Source organism: Schistocerca serialis, chromosome 1, assembly GCF_023864345.2.
Source record: "Schistocerca serialis cubense isolate TAMUIC-IGC-003099 chromosome 1, iqSchSeri2.2, whole genome shotgun sequence".
In the NCBI taxonomy this organism is placed as follows: Eukaryota; Metazoa; Arthropoda; class Insecta; order Orthoptera; family Acrididae; genus Schistocerca; species Schistocerca serialis.
Genome location: NC_064638.1, coordinates 1,285,294,160 through 1,285,310,471, shown reverse-complemented (window position 1 = coordinate 1,285,310,471; position 16,312 = coordinate 1,285,294,160). Strand labels below are relative to the sequence as shown.

The 16,312-nt window shown below is 47.2% G+C and overlaps 2 protein-coding genes across 2 annotated transcripts in view; both read left to right on the top strand.

The window, feature by feature from the left end:
- LOC126419637 (class E basic helix-loop-helix protein 22-like) overlaps positions 1-16,312 on the top strand; it is a 1,550,160-nt gene that overhangs the window by 49,457 nt on the left and 1,484,391 nt on the right. The window lies entirely within an intron of this gene.
- LOC126456901 (uncharacterized) overlaps positions 1-16,312 on the top strand; it is a 111,037-nt gene that overhangs the window by 81,037 nt on the left and 13,688 nt on the right. Inside the window, exon 4 of the mRNA XM_050092776.1 lies at positions 6,666-6,906. Within this exon, the coding sequence (XP_049948733.1) occupies positions 6,666-6,906 (241 nt within the window). The remainder of the gene's footprint in view (positions 1-6,665; positions 6,907-16,312) is intronic.

Here is a 16,312-nt window from a genome sequence, read left to right as displayed (position 1 = left end):
GCATAGTGGCATAGCTACCATAACGCCATCTGTGTCTAACCTGCACAGTTGGAAGGTTCAGCGTGGTGCGAACGTGTGAAGAATGCAGGCAACCGTGCCACGGAGACGCGCTCGTGCTTCCTACAGCCATCTGAGCAACTTTGAAACTGGGTCAAACTGTGGCCTTCCGAGTGGCGGAATAGTTCTTTCGGAGAATTACCACACAAGCTGGATGTGCTGCGTCAGTTTTGGAACGATGCTGGTGTCAGTGGTCAGTGGACACCCGTAGACGAAGATCTGGACTTGCACGCAGCTCAGACGCCCGTCAGGATCGTCGTGTTGTAACGGCAGCAGTGGCAGGTCGTAAAGCTACCAGAGCACGGACAAGAGGGCCCGTCTTCCACTCATACTGCAGCATCAACGTGCTCGGCTGGACTGCTGCCTTCAGAGGATCACTTGGAAGATGGAATGGCGCGCCACGGTCTTCAGCGGTGAACGCAGATTCTGACTGCACGCAAGTGATCGTCGTCCAAGGCATACTAGAGCTACAACTATCGTTCACCTTCTGGAAGGGACGCTACCCAACGCTCGATACGTGCAGACTATTGTTAGACCCATTCTTTTGCCGTTGATGTGTTGTTCCAGCAGGATAATTCTCGCCCATACTTTGCCCCTGAAATTCGACGTGCTATGCAAGACGCGTGCCAGCTTTCCTGGGCAGCACCATTTCCGGGCTTGTCTCGAACGGAGCAGCTGCGGGATATGAAGGGGCGAGAAGTGACTCGTGCGACTCGGCAGCCAACAACTCTTACATATCTACGTCAACAGGTCGAGCAGGCGTGCCATAAAGTGTCCCAGGACAGTGTTCGCCGTCTGTACGATCGAATGGTTGCCGCTCGTGGAGACTACAACATGCACTACTAATACGAGCGTTCCAGCGTGGTTGGTACCTGCTACCTCAGAACCGCTTGTGCTGTTGATCTGCGGTCATTTCCTGTACTCAATACGCACTGTTGCAGCAGTAAACCTCGAGTGGCTTGGAAACCTCTAAAAGGGTGCACTTTTCTTTCCCCGGCTGTGTAGAGTTAATTAAGCATCGCAAAAATTGAGAACCAGCGTTATCGTCATCAAAGTGACTGAATACCGGTCTAGCACAATAAAACTTTAAAGGGAAGCAGTCAGTGTCGTTTTTTAATTTGTGAAAAGTATAGTGCTAATTTTAGAACACAGTATATATACAGTGTGTTTCAGTCTTTACATCAAACGTCTAGGGGTGACAGATCACATCACTGGGAAAAATTTTGCTAGAGACAGAATGTTTGCCGACACTTCCGAGTGACACTAGGCTTCACCTTATTACTGTTTATGCTCGTGAGAGGGGGCAGGGCGCAGGCACTGTGTGGGGTTCGTATGCAGTGTGTGCTGCCTATCAGGATCTGCTCCACATGAAAGAGGATACGCCGAACTTTATCTTTGTCCACGCTCATTCTTAAGGTGTTCTTGTTTGAAATCATTGTGTCGGTTGACTAGGGTATGTATTATGCAGATACAACACACCTTAGTAGACCCTGTTATTTCGGTGGAATCTCGTCGTGCCGGAGCCAGCGAATTCAATGAAAAAGACTTCTAGCGCTGCCGGGAAGCGTCAGCGAACACAGTATCCGTTAAATTTGTACCGCAAGACGTGAGGGGTGCTTTAGTGACGACTGAAGGCTGGTTGGTATCAAGTTTCCTTCTCCAGCACTCGCTGTTAGTTTCCGTCATTTCCCCGTTTGATCCTGCTACTACATCATTTCTGAAGCGCTTGGAGCATCGCCTATTGCAGGCCATGTCTTCGTTTTCTCTCTTTCCTGGAACCAGTCCTTCCATTACATTAACCGGAAAGGTACTGACGTCTTGTTTTGCCTACTGTTGCTAGTCGCGCTTCTCATAAGAATATCTTAACTTCTGAGCTCTGCCGTCCAAGAGATATTTTTCATCCTCTTTCGGCACCGCTTACAAATGCATCCAGACGTCCTGTGGTGCAAGCACAAGGGCTCATAATAAATATCTTTTTGGTATCTTCATTTAGGTTGCTCGATGTAAGCAGCACCAATTTGTTGTAATAAGACTGTCTTTGCCACTCGAGGTGATTTTACTTCGTACGCCTTTCTGATACGCGAAGCCTGGTAGCTGACCGAGACTGAAATTCGCTCAGTTTCCTCAAACCATTACTGCACAGTATTTACATCCCTGCTTACAAATGTGGAAGAACTACGTGCCAAAATCCAAGCTATAATGGATGGAACAGCGTAAGGTAATTTTAGGTACCTTACAAGTCTACGCCACTTTATGTACACTATCCCACGAAGAGTGTCCGGACACCTTTAGTGAACAGTTATATAGTGTGTGAGGGTATGTCCTTTATGATGGAGTCAGCTCTGGTGGGAACACTTTCAGTGAGGTGTCGGAATGTCCGTGGAGGAATGGCAGAGCATTTTTCGTCGGGACCTGAAACCAGAGGGAGTAGTGATACTGTATGCTGAGGTTTGGAGCGAGCTCGCCCATCTAACTCGTCCAGAAACTGTTCCCTTCGGTTGAGGTGGGGGTCCAGTCGGCGCAGTTGATTTCACGAGTGTTTCTGTCCACAAATCGTTGCTACACAGATGCTACTTTATGGAAGGGTGCATTGCCATCCTGTGCACTCAACCGTCGTCTCCGAATCGTTCCTCCAGTACACGCATTACACGATACTGTAAAAATCTGTTCGTATCCACCTGCATTAAGCGTTCTGTTAACCACAATAAGGGGACCTTGTCCTAACCACAGAAAACAACCCCAGAGCGTAACGTCTGCTCCTTCGTCCGCAGCTCCTGGTCTAGTGGCTAGCGTTGCTGCCTCTGGATCACAGGGACCCGGGTTCAGTTCCCGGCCGGGTTGGGGATTTGCTCTGCCCGGGGACTGAGTGTCTCTCTTGTCCTCATCATGTCATCATCATCCGTGAAAGCGGCTAGACTGGACTGTGTGAAGATTGGAACATCGTCCGGGTGCCGATGATCGCGCAGTTGAGTGCCCCACGAATCAAACACGTCAACTCCTCCGTCTGCTGTTGGCGCTACGCGTGAAACATCCCGTTAGAAAAATTAATGAATTACTGTACTGGTTAACCCCTTACGTTATTTGATTTTCAAGCAGCTGAGCAAAACTGAACGTGCTCAGACATTTCTCTCTTTACTTATTCTGATCATCAATAAACTGACACACAATATTTTTAGCTTAACGCAGTCTGTCTTTCAATAATGCCTTCAAAAGAATGGTCCTAACTAACAATAACCTATACCTTTTATGAATCACTTACCTCACAAAAATCTTCGTTACTCGAACTACTGCAATACAGCGAGCGCCAATACTGCCAGCTAAATAAAAGATTCTAACGCTATGCGCTGTTCACATCCAACTGCCCAATACTACAATAGCGAACACTCCAACAATGAGTCCAAGCAGACACAGACTGCACACAGCACAGCCAGTGATTTTCATGCAGAGCGCTACGTGGCGTTACCAACATAAAAACCTAAACAGCCTACTTACACACGTGATGGCAGGTAATGCCCTGCACACATTTGCTAAACCCAAACTTTTCATCGAATTCGCACAGGACACGATGATGTTACAAAAGTCATGGGATAGGTACACAGATGGCGGTAGTGTCGCGCACACAGGGTGTAACAGGGGCGGTGCGTCGGCGGAGCTGTCGCGTGCACTCAGGGTGTAACAGGGGCGGTGCGTCGACGGAGCTGTCGCGTGCACTCAGGTGGTGTGGAAATGCTTCCGACGCGATTATGGCCGCACGAGGTGAACTCATAGACTCTGAACGTGGAATGGGAATTGAAGATGGACTCATGTGACGTTCTATTACGGAAATCATTAGGCAATTCGATATTCCGAGATACACAGTGTCAAGAGAGTCCCGAGAGTACCAAATCTGAGGCATCACCTCTCACCATGGACAAGGCAGTGGCCGACGGCCTTCACTTAACTACCGATAGGAGCGGCTTTTGCGAAGAGTTGTCAGTGCTAACGACAAGTAGCACTGCGTCAAATAACCGCAGAAACCAATATGGAACGTACGGAGAATGTATGCGTTAGGACAGTGCGGTGAAATTTGGTTTTAATGGATTATGGCAGCAGACGATCCAGTCGAGTGCCTTTGCTGAGAGTACGGTGTCGCCTGCAGCGCCTCTACTGGGTTCGTGAGTGTATCGGATGTACCCTTGACGGCCGCGCGGTTAGAGGCGCCATGTCACGGATTGCGCGGCCCTTCCCGCCGGAAGTTCGAGTCCTTCCTCGGGCATGGGCGTGTGTGTGTGTGTGTGTGTGTGTGTGTGTGTGTGTGTGTGTGTGTGTCTGTTGTTCTTAGCAAAAGTTGTATGTATTGTATATTGTATTGTATGTTAACCGGGGACCTAGAAACGACGGAGAGGCTCCGTCCCCGCCGCAGCCGCAGTGGTCCACAACCCCACGACGACTACCGCAGTGCACTTCACCCCTCCGCCACTACACCGAACCACTCTTTCAGGACCGAGCGAGGTGGCGCAGTGGTAGCACACTGGACTCGCATTCGGGAGGACGACGGTTCAATCCCGCGTCCGGCCATCCTGATTTAGGTTTTCTGTGATTTCCCTAAGTCACTCCAGGCAAATGCTGGGATGATTCCTTTGAAAGGACACGGTCGACTTCCTTCCCCATCCTTTCCTAATCCGATGAGACCGATGACCTCGCTGTTTGGTGTCTTCCCCCAAACAACCCAACTCTTTCAGGGTTATTATGCGGTTCGGCCCCCGGTGGACCCCCCCAGGGAACGTCTCACACCAGACGAGTGAAACCCCTATGTTTGCGTGGTGGAGTAATGGTACGTGGAGAACTTGACAATCGCCGACATAGTGTAACTGAGGCGGAATAAGGGGAACGAGCCCGCCATTCGCCGAAGCAGATGGAAAACCGCCTAAAAACCATCCACTGACTGGCCGCTTCACCGAACCTCGACACCAGTCCGCCGGGCGGATTCGTGCCGGGGACCAGGCGCTCCTTCCCGCCCGGAAAGCCGAGCGTTAGACCGCACGGCCAACCGGCCCGGCCTAGCGTAAGTTAGTTAAAGTTAGTTCGAGTTGTGTGTAAGTCTAGTGACCGATGACCTCAGCAGTTTGGCCCCTTAGGAATTGACACACATTTGAACATTTGTGCCCTAGACGAGCGGAGAACCGCGGCCCAGCCGGACAAGTCAGTATTTCAGCTGGTAAGAGCTCATGGCAGGGTTCGAGTGTGGCGCAGACCACACGGAGCCATGGACCCCATCTGTCAACAAGGCACTGCGCGAGCTGGTGGTGGCTCCGTAGTGGGGTGGGTTGCGTTTGTATGGAGTGGACTCTTCCTCTGGTCCAACTCAACCGATCCTTCACTGGAAATCGTTATGTTCGGCTACTTGGAGGCCATCTGCAGCCATTCAAGGACTTCAGGTTCCCAAACAACGACGCGCCATGTCGCAAGGCCACAATTATTCACGATTGTTTGAAGCACATTCTGGACAATTCGAGGGAATGACTTGGCCACCCAGATCGAAAATTTGCGAGACCTAATCGAGAGGCCAGTTCGTGCATAAAATCTCGCAACGGCAAGATTTTCGCAAGTAGGCACGACTGTGGATGCATCATGGTTCACTGTATCTGCAGGCGACTTCCAACGACTAGTTGAGTCTATGTCACGCCAGCTGCACTGCGCCGGGAGAAAGATCAGACATGTTATTAGGACCTGTCCCATGACTTCCGTCATCTCATTGTACAGCGGGATTTACCGCTCCAAATCACTAATTTGCAGTCATCCACTCTCGTCGCTCTCTGAACCACATTAAGTGCACTTTGTAATGAGTACATAAATGTGTGCTTCATGTTAAGCTACTGGGTCATTGTAACACTTTCTTTTTAACTCCGTACGTATAGTTTTTTTTGCTACCTGTACTACTGGTAGTACTTTAAGCTGCGATTGTTCCTTCGCTTTCCCAGTGACCGTTCAACCTTCGAAGTCAGTGAGCTCTCCCGACCGTCTCATTCTGCTGCTACTGCATGTCTGCTGTCGGCGCAACAAGAAAATGGTTCAAATGGCTCTGAGCACTATGGGACTTAACTTCTGAGGTCATCAGTCCCCGTGAACTTACAACTACTTAAACCTAACTAACCTAAGGACATCACACACATCCGTGCCCGAGGCAGGATTCGAACCTGCGACCGTAGAAGGTCGCGCGGTTCCAGACTGAAGCGCCTAGAACCGGTGGGCCACACCGGCCGGCTCAGCGAAACGCACACCGCCTCATTTTATACTGGCGGGTCCGCCTATCCTGACATCTGGTGGTGAATTACGCATTATGTAGGGATATCGGGACGCTTTTGATCAGATAATTTATGAGAGTGTTTCGGAAAACAAGGCGACAGGATGCCTCGATTTGTAAGCTGTGTACGTCAATGTAGCGCAATGCAAGTTACTGCTACAGATATTAGCTTGCAACGGTTTCCTGTTTTGGCTGTCGTTAACGGGCCTGGCACTCGTGACCTCTTACCTGCGCTTCCTCCGGGGTGCTACTGCTTCCGTGACCACGAGGTACCTGCGGACTGCGGTCCGGTGCAGGCCGGAGTTGCGCCACGCTGTGCCAGCAGAGCGCTGCACTTGAGAGGCGGCCGGCCGCAGTGACGGCGAGTGAGAGGCGGAGGCAGGTGTGCGCGCGGCTGCCCGGCCTTTTGCCGTGTGAACCGGTCAGCGCGCCGACTAATGCCCTGGAACGGCCTGGACCTGGAGAAAGTGCACCGCCCGTCATGTGGCCGCCGCCTGTCCAGCGCGCCGCTCCAGCACCGCGCCGCTGCGCCTCTGGAGAAATCGCTTCTGTCACTCGCAGAAGCTGTGAGCGCTAATCCACCGCGAGACAGCTAGCTGCCTCTAGCAGACGGCACCTTGGTTGTGACCGAGCCTACCGCCCACTTAACACACCACGTCACACTCCACACCCACATCTGCTGCAGCGTCCACACTGCGGAAACGCGGATACCTACCGAACCCTTTTCCTGTTCCATTTGGGAGTACCGTGTGTGAAGAATGACTATTGATAGTTTGTACATATAATAATTCCAACCCCAAACAAAGCAGGTGTTGACAGATGTGAAAATTACCGAACTATCAGTTTCATAAGTCACAGCTGCAAAATACTAACGCGAATTCTTTACAGACGAATGGAAAAACTGAAGCCGACCTCGGGGAAGATCAGTTTGGATTCCGTAGAAATATTGGAACACGTGAGGCAATACTCACCTTACGACTTATCTTAGAAGAAAGATTAAGGAAAGGCAAAACTACGTTTCTAGCATTTGTAGACTTATAGAAAGCTTTTGACAATGTTGACTGCAATACTCTCTTTCAAATTCTAAAGGTGGCAGGGGTAAAATACAGGGAGCGAAAGGCTATTTACAATTTGTACAGAAACCAGATGGCAGTTATAAGAGTCGAGGGGTATGAAAGGGAAGCAGTGGTTGGGAAGGGAGTGAGACAGGGTTGTAGCCTATCCCCGATGTTATTCAATCTGTATATTGAGCAAGCAGTACACGAAACAAAAGAAAAATTCGGAGTAGGTATTAAAATCCATGGAGAAGAAATAAAAACTTTGAGGTTCGCCGATGACATTGTAATTCTGTCAGAGACAGCAAAGGACTTGGAAGAGCAGTTGAGCGGAATCGATAGTGTCTTGAAAGTAGGATATAAGATGAACATCAACAAAAGGGAAACGAGGATAATGGAATGTAGTCGAATTAAGTCGGGTGATGCTGAGGGAATTAGATTAGGAAATGAGACACTTAAAGTAGTAAATGAGTTTTGCTCTTTGGGAAGCAAAATGACTGACGATGGTCGAAGTAGAGAAGATATAAAATGTAGACTGGCGATGGCAAGGAAAGCGTTTCTGAAGAAGAGAAATTTGTTAACGTCGAGTATAGATTTAAGTGTCAGGAAGTCGTTTCTGAAAGTATTTCTATGGAGTGTAGCCATGCATGGAAGTGAAACATGGACGATAAATAGTTTTGACAAGAAGAGAATAGAAGCTTTCGAAATGTGATGCTACAGAAGAATGCTGAAGATAAGGTGGGTAGATCACGTAACTAATGAGGAGGTATTGAATAGGATTGGGCAGAAGAGAAGTTTGTGGCACAACTTGACCAGAAGTAGGGATCGGTTGGTAGGACATGTTCTGAGGCATCAAGGGATCACCAATTTAGTATTGGAGGGCAGCGTGGAGGCTAAAAATCGTAGAGTGAGACCAAGAGATGAATACACTAAACAGATACAGAAGGATGTAGGTTGCAGTAGGCACTGGGAGATGGAGAAGCTTGCACAGGATAGAGTAGCATGGAGAGCTGCATCAAACCAGTCTCTGGACTGAAGACCACAACAACAACAGTTTGTACATCAACCTTTTCCATTCAGTGATCACTTACGCACATTATTATGATTACTGGTTTACAGAAAACACAAAAAACTGCAATTGGCATTTTTACTGACTCTGAATAACGTGGGTAAAGGTAAACTGTTAAAACGTGTCATCTATGTATCCACATTTGCCAGCTTCTATTAAGTCACTTTCTTCGGTATCGACTATCGGTGAGCAAACTTCGCTCTTATCTCTGAAGCCACTCATCGACTTTCCCTGTGGCGTCTGCCGTGATAGTGTCAGTACAAACACCTTTGAAACGTGAGCAGCGTAAGCAAATGCGATGGAAAGGTGAGCAAACGCTAGCCATGCTTTGAACTGTGATAAAATAAAAACGCCTACAGCAGTCCTTATGATTTTATTTTATTTTGTCACTACCAGTTTCAACGCTGGTAGCGACAGAATAAAATCATAAGGACGGCTCTAGGTGTTTTTATTTTGTCACGATAGTAAACGGCTGTCGTCACAGAGACCTCCTGCTAAAATGATGGACATACAAATGCTTTGAATTGTTTGGAAGGTGAACTTTCTCATGCTGTGAAATGGTGTGTTACTGAAAGTGGCTGCACGTGCTCAGGAGGGAAGGAGAGAGTTACGATCGTAAGTAATTTCCGTTCAAATTAACAGACAGCGTAATAGGTAAAGTGTGCAGCGCACAGCTCGTATCTGGGCTTCTGGCCTGGCTGATGATGGCGGAGTCCCGACTTTCTTCCCAGCCTCATTGCGAGAGAGAGTGCGGTGGGGCCATCGTCAAATATGGTTCAAATCGCTCTGAGCACTATGGCACTTAACTTCTGAGGTCATCAGTCCCCTAGGACTTAGAACTACTTAAACCTAACTAACCTAAGGACAGCACACACATCCGTGCCCGAAGCAGGATTCGAACCTGCGACCGTATCGATCGCGCGGTTCCAGATGTAGCGCCTAGAACCGCTCGGCCACAACGGCCGGGGCCATCGTCCCGGCAGCCTTCGACCACTGGCAAAGACCCCAGATTCCCATTAGACAGTAAGCTGACTGCTCTGTCACCTTCTTGTAGGGACTGGAACCAGAAAAAGTCCCGGCCCCGTGTCGGTGGTTGAACCCGGGAACTCAAGGTCTGGAGTGTGGTGCCCTACCAGCTAGATCATCTCTGCCGCAGATGTTCAAACATGGCAATCCTTCCTGCTCAAAAGAAAATGTATCCTGCGGTCAGTTTTGCTGCACAGTATATAAACGGGACGCTCCGTCACGACGCCTCGTCACCTTGGGGAGCGGGGCGCGTCCGCCGCGGCAGAACGGCCCGGCCGCAGTCCGCTCGCCTTGAGTGTCTCGGCGTTCTGGCTGACCGCCGGCCTCTGCCGCTTTTCCGCCCGCTCCCCAGGTTTCCGCAATAAGTTATCCCCCAAGGCTACAGTTTCCAGTCGCAAACTACACCGTTTGGCAACATAACGGCCAGCGACTCCTTTGCCATGCAACACTGGCGGAGACTACGAACAGTGGAACGCGAAAGGCAACTCGTCTTTTTCTTGTATGACATCATACAAGCGTTGGATCAAGGCAATCAGGTAGATTTGTTATTTCTCCTCTTCCGTTAAGCATTTGACTCGATACAACACCAACGTATATTAATGTAAATTTCATCATATCGTGAATCCCACGAGAATTGTGACTGGGTAAAGAACTCGTTATGGGGAGGTTGCAGCTTGTTACCTTCGCCGGAGAGTCATCGACAGCAGTAAATGTGGAACATGGAACTGTGTTCAGGCTCTCGTTCATACTGTTGCATATTTAAGATCTGCCAGACAGTATTAACAGTTACCTCGAATTTTTGCAGATGATCCAGTTATCTATAAGGAATTACCGTCTGAAGAAAGCTGCACAGATATCCAGTCAGATCTTGGTAAGATTTCAAATTGACGCGATTATAGGCAATTTTTTAAACAGTACAGAACTGTTAAAAGGAGCCACAGCGTAAAACATATAAAAAAAAATTAACATAACATAAAACATGGAATGTTAGAAGAAAAATAACAAAACCTAATGAAACTGACTGTGGTTTGCAGAGTTCAGGTGTAGATGACTTACCGTAACATTATTTGTGGTGACAATCACAAGGTAAGTGAGGTGTAATGTCCCTTCGACGTTGGGGTCATCACATACACCAGTATTTGTTTTTACACCCGGAAGACGTGAATGTCAAGTCAATTTTATCGCAAATATTGCAACCGACGTATGTTTATTGGTATAAGTCTACTCTTCAAGATGTACCATGCGCCTCCGTAGCTGAAAGGTCAACGTAGGTGACTGCCATTTGGAGGAAACGGATTTGATTCCCGGTACTGCCAGGCACTTTCACTTGGTGGGGGACTCAGCCTCGTGATGCCAATCGAGGGACTACTTGGCCGATCAGTAGGGTCCCCAGGTTTCCTATCAACGGCGGGGAGTGTAGTGTGTTGACCGCCACCCCTCTGTACCGCATCCGTATGACGCCATTGCCTAATGGATGACACGGTGGTCGGTCGGCCGCGACTGGACCGTCAGTGGCCAGAACGGCGCTGTGTGTGTGTGTGTGTGTGTGTGTGTGTAAACGTAACGATGTATTACACTCTACTGAATAACACACAGTATAAATAAATAACAACCTACTTTACATGTGTTGTATGTCGGAAGCCATTCGGAATAGGGAATATGAAGCTTTCCGCTTCAGATGATCGCTTCTGTCATATCACTAAATATTATCCATTCCTCCTGGGACACCCTTGTATATACCGACCCGGTGCAGACATTGGTAAAGTAAGGCGTAGTGAACCTGCGCTCGGCCTGATGGTTGGTTTCAACACCACAGTGCTTTAGTGAGCACAGTCCTACTGGACACGATAAGCCATTGTCTTCCTTCCACATTTGAACTGACTCACCTAGCGAGCTACAGCGGGCCTTGCAGTTCAACGAACACTCCGAACCACGGTGCAACTTGGAGATAATTTCATCCACAAATGAGTACAGAGATGAAAGAGGGTGCGAGTGCCAGAAAAAAGACGCGAGAACCGACTGAGGTTGAATCCCAAATATTTGCATTCTAGCCACTTAAGAATCTATCAGCTCTCGCTAAATGTAGAGATGACAGCTTTAGACTACTTCAAAAAATGGTTCAAATGGCTCTGAGCACTATGGGACTCAACTGCTGTGGTCATCAGTCCCCTAGAACTTAGAACTAATTAAACCTAACTAACCTAAGGACATCACACACATCCATGCCCGAGGCAGGATTCGAACCTGCGACCGTAGCAGCAGCGCGGCTCCGGACTGGAGCGCCTAGAACCGCACGACCACCGCGGCCGGCTTTTAGACTACTTGCCAAGAGTCATACCACCAGATTATTCCTCAGGGAAGCAGAGGAGAGTGACTTCTTCTAAATATTTGAAGCAAATAGATCTCACAAGTTCATTCGTAAATTAAGCAAATGACTGGCTGCCATTAATTTTTAGCAAACCTGGGAAAGTGCAGACTGTCTACGAAAGAGATGACATAGAAAACAGTTATTCTGCCCGTACCGGAATAGTTTCAAACTACATAGGACTCATTTTCGGTAGAACTAAGAGGAGGTTTGGAGCGTATACAAAGAAGGGCGGTGTGAATGGTCTCAGGGTTGTTAGGCTGGCGACAGAGTGTAACAGAATTGTTGAAAAAACTTAAACTGGCCGACAGTGGAGGGGACATTCTGCACATCTCGCGAGAATCTGCTTGTAAAACTTCAAGAACTGGCAGAAAGTCAGTTCAGCCAGAATATTCTCTGGTCTCCTACGTACTACTTCTGTAGAGATCGTGCATACAAAATAGAACAAATAAAGCTTGCACAGAGGCCTACAAACACTTTTCGCAGGCTACATCCGTAAACGGAAGCAACCTTAATATATTGACACAAATTGACACACAAAAAAAGAAAATTACGATCTGCCGTGCTCTTCAGACTGATTCACGATGCGCAGATGTAGAAGTAGGCTCGAGGGAGTCAATGAAATGATCCAGAATTTCAGGTGCCGGACATTAAAAGTAATGCGAATACGCGACACACTGATAAACTTGCATACTGAACCTCATGAAAATGATATTACGTATAATAATCAGCCGTTCTTGACACAATACATTATTAGATTACAACAGGTTCTGTGCAAGCCTAGGTGGATATCCTCCACAGCAGAACACTGCCGCCACGAGGCAGCTCCTTTGTAATGTCTGGCGCAGCTTGGATGACGGCGTAGCCATACACCAGTGTCGACCTGGCGACACGTTTCCACTGATCCACGGTTCACTCTCGATGATACCGTTGCCACTACTATCGTAACTGACGATGTGATTGGGGTCAACGTGGCAACACGTGGGTTTCGTATGCTGCGACAGTCCATTTTCAACAATGAGGCCGAACGGTGTGCTCCGAAACACTTGTGCTTGCACCAGCAGTGTCGGCCACAAACCGACGCCTTTCCGTCAAAAGCGGGCGACCCTGCGACTTCCACGTTCTCCGGCGAGGCGTGGACATCCAGACACGTTGTCGACTACTCGTGGTTTCACCACCAGCCTTCATCGACTTCCCATAAATGGTCACGTCAGTAAGACGAGAACAGCCGACTATTTTTGCCGTCTGAAAGATGGTCGTTCCCAGGCGACGGACGATAACACTCTGTCCTTTGTCAGATGCTTTTACATGAGTGGACTCTCCAATTTACGCTCCGTATCGACTCTGCCCCGCTTATTTTTTCCTTGATATGCCAAGTGCCCGCGATGTCATCATGTGGCTGTGAGCGTCTTGGTGGCCAGTGGTCATCATGTTTTGGCTCATCATTGTATATTTAACAAAACTCTGCGTACGAAATGTGAAGGGTCGAAGGGGCGTTTTCCAGATACGAATATATGAACACCAGCGCTAAAATGCTCGTGCCGGAGCGCGAAAAATGGAAATATGTTCGTTTTATTTAAAATACTCCGACTGAAAAGTGGAGAACCAGCTCCCTCATTCTACCTTTCTTAGCATTTTTAAAAAGTTTTCCAAAAATTTTGGTATGCGAACATATTCGCACTTTTTATGCTGAGAGAGAAGAAGACAGGGTCAGTGGCGAAGGCCGGCCGCTGTCGCCGAGCGGTTCTAGGCGCTTCAATCCGGAACCGCGTTGCAGCTACGGTTGCAGGTTCCAATCCTGCCTCGGGCAGGGATGTGTGTGATGTCCTTAGGTTAGTTAGGTTTAAGTAGTTCTAAGTTCTAGGGGACTAATAACCTCAGATGTGAAGTCCCGTAGTGCTCAGAGCCGATTAAACCATTTTAAGCAGTGGCGAAGAGACGGAAAAGTAATTAACTCGTTTGAATCGTATGAAAAGAAATGTATTGGTCAGTAAAACTGAAAATTGGGTAGTTTACTTATTATGTAAAACTGAAATAACGCAGAACTAACGTTACACTTCAGACAGGATTTTACGAGCAAAAGATTTTGCGTATGGTTGAGTAGTACATCACTTTATGAACTACGTTTTCGCCTCACATCGGATTTTATTTGCGTATTTTATGTGTACAAGTAGGGAAACTTTGAACCTTTGTATTTCGGAAATGGAAAAAGATACGAAGAAAATTTTCGAGGTTTTTCGAGATCAGTATCTTAGGAATATATTGTAAAAATTACAGTGCGTAACCGTCTCGGAGTAAGCGGCTGGGTCTTGGTACCGCAAAAAACAAGTTTTTGGTGTGTCTCTCGATAACGGAAAAAGATTTTTGAAAACGGACAGATGGCTGTTCTGCGTAAATACCTAGAGGACATATTAAAATTTAACCAATTTGCTTCGGTTATGCCGGATTTTACGTGTAAAAGTGGGGTAACAATGAACCTCTGTATCTTTAAAAGGAATAAAGATTTCAATAAAATTTTCAAGGTTGTTCGAGATCGAGATATGGAGAATGTATCATAAAAATTTCAGCCATTCACTGTGAATAGGCGCCTTGGAATTCTCGTCTGGATTTTGGTCCGCTAGTGACGACGAAAATGTAGTGAAAAAACCTTCTTTTTCCAGTTTTCCGAGTACCTGCCCATGAACTAATGGTGCCTGCATAAGTCTCATTAAGCCCACCGTAGACAACAATTGCAGAAAGAACCAACCCATTTACGCCATTTGTCTAAGCAGGAGCAAGTGCGTAATATCCATACTTTGACCGTGTACTGTAGAATATTGATACTGAGGCGATCCTTGTTTTGCGCATGCAAATGATCCCTACTCCAAGGTCTATCCAAAACACTTGATCCCACCTTTGTATCACCAATAGAACGAGTGATATAAGCACCGGAAAATCCATTTTTATGCGCGGCATGCATACCGATGCTGGTTACGTTCACAATCTTCTTTTCGTATCATGATGATAATATTACACCAAGTATAAATACGCAAGAAATAGTTTTTCCTTCGCGCTGTTCGTGAATGGAATGGCAGAAAGGTATCTGCTGCCTCAAAGCTGACTCTGAATTGCAAATATGTTGTGTAGATGGAGACGAAGGGTTCCTTGTATCAAAACACTCAACAGAAAACAATGATATGTAACAGGAATTTTTATGAAGAATTCGTACTCACTATTCCTATCCCGCAAACAACTCTACAGTGCATGATGGATGGTACCCCATTCGTATATAGAGCAAAGATGAAACGTAGAAGACAAATTTAAATAACTAGCTGTGTGAGTCACTATCGTTTTCTTGGCCGACGAGTTACAACGGCTTGCAACCTCATTTTCAAGCGTTGCGACTTCTATATAAACAATAGCATCATACACAAAAAGCGTAATGGAACTTCCGTCATTATCGACTGGGACAGTTACCTATATTCTGAAAGGTATTTGTTCTATAAGACCCCCTTACTTCTGCAGATTTCTGACCCGTGACAATGACATCGTGTATTCTGTTTGCCAGGAAAACCCAATCCCACAGCTAGTCTGATACTCCGTACACTCTCATTTTGTTCACTAGACAGCAGTGCCTGCACTTTTTTTCAATCATCAGGATCGTTTCGCCCCTCTAGCAACCTACGCTGGGGGGGGGGGGGGGGGGGCAAGTTCTTTCGCGTACTCCGTGTAGAATCGTGATGGTCCAGTGGTCTTCCCTCTGTTGAGTGGTTTCAGTTGTTTGTCTTTCCCACATTGTTCCGTTCACGATTGGAATTGTATTCCTCTCTGCTGAACTGCACTGAGGTTAACCTCATTGAACAAGTGGCTGCATGTAGCCGAAAGAGTACCTAAACTGTATGAACCCAAGAGGTTACTGAGAAAGTGGTTTCTGACAAAATAAATAAATAAATATATAAAAATAAAAATAAAAACTGACAGTGTCACCCGCGATAAAGAGGCTAAAGTTCCTACAGTTTACGAGTGTCCATAGTTTGGATGCAGTGCACCTATATTACTGGCACATTGGATCTTAGAAACACTGTGTAAATTTTAGTATATTGAGTGCTGTTTTCCATAGTTGTGTGACGTCTTTCGCTGTATGGTTTAATATGACGGAGACTTGCTCTCTATCAGATCAGAACTTGGAGGTGTTTGTGCTTGCTACTCAAACTACCGTCGTGCCTGTTTACACGGAATGTGTGTCGTGCTTACAAACAGAACACTTCGACTGATTCAGGGCTCTAGCTGTTGACAACAAAGTTCACCGCCCTTCTTTCCTGTTTGACCTCTGCGCAGCTCTGTGTCCTAAATGTCGATCTGCGTCAGCACAAATGAAGGCAAATGGAAATTCTTTTCACAGGTAAAGACGTGAAGGTGAAATCCAAATACAGTATCTGTTTTGCTAACGCTGAAAAATTCCACCGCAATAGCCTCGA